This window comes from Halyomorpha halys, unplaced genomic scaffold (assembly GCF_000696795.3).
Source record: "Halyomorpha halys isolate HHAL.00 unplaced genomic scaffold, Hhal_1.1 Scaffold9730.1, whole genome shotgun sequence".
Lineage (NCBI taxonomy): Eukaryota > Metazoa > Arthropoda > Insecta > Hemiptera > Pentatomidae > Halyomorpha > Halyomorpha halys.
Genome location: NW_027115253.1, coordinates 1 through 4,186, shown reverse-complemented (window position 1 = coordinate 4,186; position 4,186 = coordinate 1). Strand labels below are relative to the sequence as shown.

The following is a 4,186-nucleotide window of genomic DNA, read 5'->3' as shown; positions in this document are numbered from 1 at the left end:
ATATAATTATATCATTATATAAAAAGAAATGTTATTAATGTTATTAATAGCCATTGGTTCCTTTATTGTCACATATAAGCTCATCCTCATGCACACTCATTATATGCATTTATACTTATAAAAACCAAAATGTTTTTTAATGATTTATTGACCTATCTGATCAAATTAAAATATTGCTCATTTTAATCATCATTTTAAAGAACTGTTTGGCTGTCAATATTTTATTTACTATATATTATATTGGGAAAATGCAAAAATAATGCAATTTTTTTATTTTTGATGAAAATATTTCTTTTTCTGAAACAATATTTATTTAGTCAAAATAAATTCTGCCAGAATCAATACACTTTTCTTAATGTTTAACAAGCTTATTTATCCCAGTAAAAAAGAAATTGGGATCCCTGGAAAAAATTAAATTCCAAGAAGTATCCTCAATATCATCCTGGTTTTGAAAGTTTTTCTCTCATAAAATGTTCTCCAAGTGTTTTAAAAAGGGGAATTCTGTAGGTAAGAGGTGTGGTAAATAAGGTGTGTGCTGAAGGATTTTGTATCCCAACATATACGGTTGCAGATTTGTTTTGTTATGTTGGTTGTGAAACTCACTTGGTGTTCAAGGAACCTCTCCAGAAAGACTTCTGTTTAATTGTCTTCTTGGTACTGCAAGCAAAGGTGCTGCTTCTTTGCATGCTAGAAATGCTCTATAGGCAGAGTATAAATGCTAGAGACCAACTACCATTGCCTTTTAATCACAAGAGAATCACCATTTTTAATTCCAGATCTGAGGTCATCTCCAAAATAGTTACTATCTCTACTTTCAACTAGTTACTATCTCTACTTTCAACTAGTTACTATCTCTACTTTCAACTAGTTACTATCTCTACTTTCAACTAGTTACTATCCTACTTTCAACTAGTTCATTATTACCAACACAGTATTACAATCCTCTCAATTAACTTACTGAATCAGTTTTTTAAATATCGATTTTCTGTATTCTTTGCTTTTACCGTAGACTGCAGTGATAGTACACATGGTGAGTTGTTTTGTTTTACCAATAGCTTCCTGGTAGAGAATAATGATGTATTGGTTCATGCCTAAATTTTCTGCTATTTCTTGTGTTGTTTTTTTTGTTGTCTGCTTCCTTATTGACTTCAACTAGTCAATATCGATTTCTAAAGGCCATATTTGTCTCTCAACTCAAAATCTTGAAAGCGAAAATTCTAAAATCAATGAACTTACTAAATATCCCATAACCCCACACTTCATTAATATTACAAGCAGTTTGTGCCACACTATATCCTAGTTCAAAAAAATATTATTTATGTATTAAAATAAATTTGTGGTAAATAGTACTTTGATATTTTCTTTTCAAAGGCTTTAAACAGACTTAGCTAAATGACTTTATTGTTTGAATTTTGGTTGATAGATAGGATACAGAATAAGATTTATTATGATACATATGAAATTAACAGTAAAGATTTTGTTTTGTTTACAAAATAGGTTTTAAAACTTAGCAAAGGCGCAATCCTGCATTATTTTTGCATTAACTCAAAAGTTGAGGTGTTTTTGTTTTTCTAATGCTTCTAATAAACTTTTAATTTTATCATTATAAAGCTTTATCATTGAATTTTTTTTTTTTATTGTTCAGGCTTGTTCTATTACTCCACCTACTGTTATTGCTAGAGCTGGAAGAAGAAGGACAAGGGTTCCACCTAAACCTAATTATCCTCTGAACCTCTGGAGTATTATGAAAAATTGCATAGGGAAGGAGCTAACGAGAATTCCTATGCCAGTAAGCTTTCTAGACCATCTGTAAATTCAACCATTAAAAATAATTTGACATTTAGATTTCTCCAAATAAATGTTGAGCTAATCTAAGCTATTTACTGTTGATATTTTGTTTATGTTCATTGTTTTTATGTAAGATTATTGAAAAATTAGACCCTTACTAAAATCTATAATGATTCATTTTAATCATGAAACTAATTCAATAATTTGAAATATTTTCCCCCCTTTTTTTCTATTTTCCTTAAATTATTATTATTATTTGTTTTATTATTTTTTTTAATTGTTAAGGTTCTTAAAAAAGGCCGCAGAACTTTTTATGAATTTTGCTTGAGTAAGAAAAAATGTAATCACAGTAAAAGAAAAAAGTGTATTTATTTTACAGGATTTGAACTTATTAAAATAAAATTCATTTGTCCCATTCTTTTATGTGTTACTTTATTCCTAGTTTTGTAATACGAAACAGATGGTATTTATGTTTTATTGTTTCAGGTTAACTTCTCTGAACCATTATCAATGCTTCAACGATTAACAGAAGATTATGAATATGCTTGTGTTCTAGACTATGCTTCAAAATTGACTGATTCTTGTGAGCAACTAGCCTATGTTGCAGCATTTACTGTTTCAAGTTATGCTACTACTGCTAATCGGACTGGGAAACCTTTTAATCCTTTATTAGGTGAAACTTATGAATGTGATAGAATGGATGATTTAGGGTGGAGAGCTATTTCTGAACAGGTAATATTTTTGTTGTGTTCTTGTAATAACTCTTATTAATTTGTTGGGAATTTAACCAACCAACAGACAAAAAAAATTTTTTGTTTATGTTGTTTTCTAAGGTTTTGATAACCTAATTTTAGAGTTTTGATAGTTTAGGCAAATTTACGGCAGAGATAGGAAACTTATACTTTGTCAGATATACTGCCAAATAAGCTACTTTAGGATTGGCGGTGGGTACAATGTTATTCACATAAATTTAAGTAATATAATTTGAATTTATTAATAATATTAATACTAAACTCATTGATTATTGATAATCACTAAAATATATTAATACTAAAAAACATTGATACTAATCTTATTGAAATAAGTAAAAACAAAATTCTATGATTTATCTTCTTATAAATTGACCCAAGCAAAAATGTTTATACCATCAGCTAAACATTGGCTGTGAATCCTACGGGATACGGACGGTGGAATGTATTTTTCTGGGTTAATATCAAGTGGTTCATTTTTTTTTTTTTTTTTGAACCAGTGTTTACATAACAATTCACGATATTCACCGTTATATCATAGTAATTAAAATGAAATTTAAATGAATCAAAAAGAGTCACCAAATTCAAACTAAAAATTGTGTTAAACCATGTATCTTGCCGGAAACACTGCTAAATTAAGGATTAAAAATTTTTCTTTAGTATGAGAAATGAATTTTTATTATGTGCAATCATAATTTATGTTATGATTTGGTTGAAATTTGAAAAAGGTGTGTAAAATAGGTGTTACTACATTTGAAAATCTTGGTTGCTAAAATGTATTTAATTTATGTAAATTTTAAATATTCGATTTAACTAATTTTTTTATTATTGAATTGGCATTGATAAAAATTGACTGAAATTGAAAACCAAAACCAAAAATCATGGAAAGGAAGGTTTCCCAGGGTACCTGTCCTCTAAACGCTGAATTAGTGACTGTTTTATGTTACCTTTGAAACATTTATTAAAAACTGGAAGATGAGACTTACGTTAAAAATTAGTTAAATTGAGGAACAACAGAAAAAAGCGTCTAAAATTGAAAATGGCATAATAATATTTATTTAACCATAGGTATCACATCATCCTCCCATGGTCGCATTACATTGCGAAGGAAAAAATTGGAAATGCTGGCAAGAATTTACGATGACATCAAAATTTAGAGGAAAGTATCTCCAGCTTATTCCATTGGGTATGGCCCATTTGATATTCGATTCAGGTATGTTTCTTGATACTTTTTTTTTTAGTTATACAGGTTCTGTAATTATTTCTCTACATATTTCTACATTTCTAAACATGCAACAGGATTTATTAATGCATGAAATTTCCATTTTAGTGATAACATTTTTTTAGTTCTAACAGTTGATGGTATTACATTACAGTTGCCATAAGGCAACATTCCATAAACAATAATTTTAAACTGAAATATAATATTCAGTAATATATAAGGTTATTCTGAGGTTTAGATAGTTGACCGTAGATTACTGATTGGAAAAGATGGTCGGGGGGTGCGGTCAGCAAAAAACAACAAATATTTATTTATGCCGACGTTTCGACCTGATTTTCAGGTCTTCATCAGGGCTATAAAAACAAAAGACAACAACCATCATTTAGAGAGAAAAAAAAAATTATTATACTTAAAGACCTTAATGAAC

General features: G+C 28.7%; 1 protein-coding gene across 1 annotated transcript; it reads left to right on the top strand.

Moving 5' to 3' along the window:
• Positions 1-1,607: 1,607 nt before the first annotated feature.
• Positions 1,608-4,066, top strand: LOC136796996 (oxysterol-binding protein 1-like). The gene is made up of 3 exons (XM_067052338.1): positions 1,608-1,789; positions 2,275-2,520; positions 3,606-4,066. Exons 1-3 carry the CDS (start codon positions 1,745-1,747, stop codon positions 3,882-3,884), a joined length of 570 nt encoding a protein of 189 aa, XP_066908439.1. The 5' UTR covers positions 1,608-1,744; the 3' UTR covers positions 3,885-4,066.
• The last annotated feature ends 120 nt before the right edge of the window (positions 4,067-4,186 follow it).

Coding starts and splice junctions, on each gene's coding strand:
- LOC136796996 (XM_067052338.1), top strand. CDS start 1,745: ATGAAAAATTGCATAGGGAAGGAGCTAACGAGAATTCCTATGCCA. Junction 1,790..2,274: donor TAACGAGAATTCCTATGCCA/GTAAGCTTTCTA, acceptor TTATTGTTTCAG/GTTAACTTCTCTGAACCATT. Junction 2,521..3,605: donor GGAGAGCTATTTCTGAACAG/GTAATATTTTTG, acceptor ATTTAACCATAG/GTATCACATCATCCTCCCAT.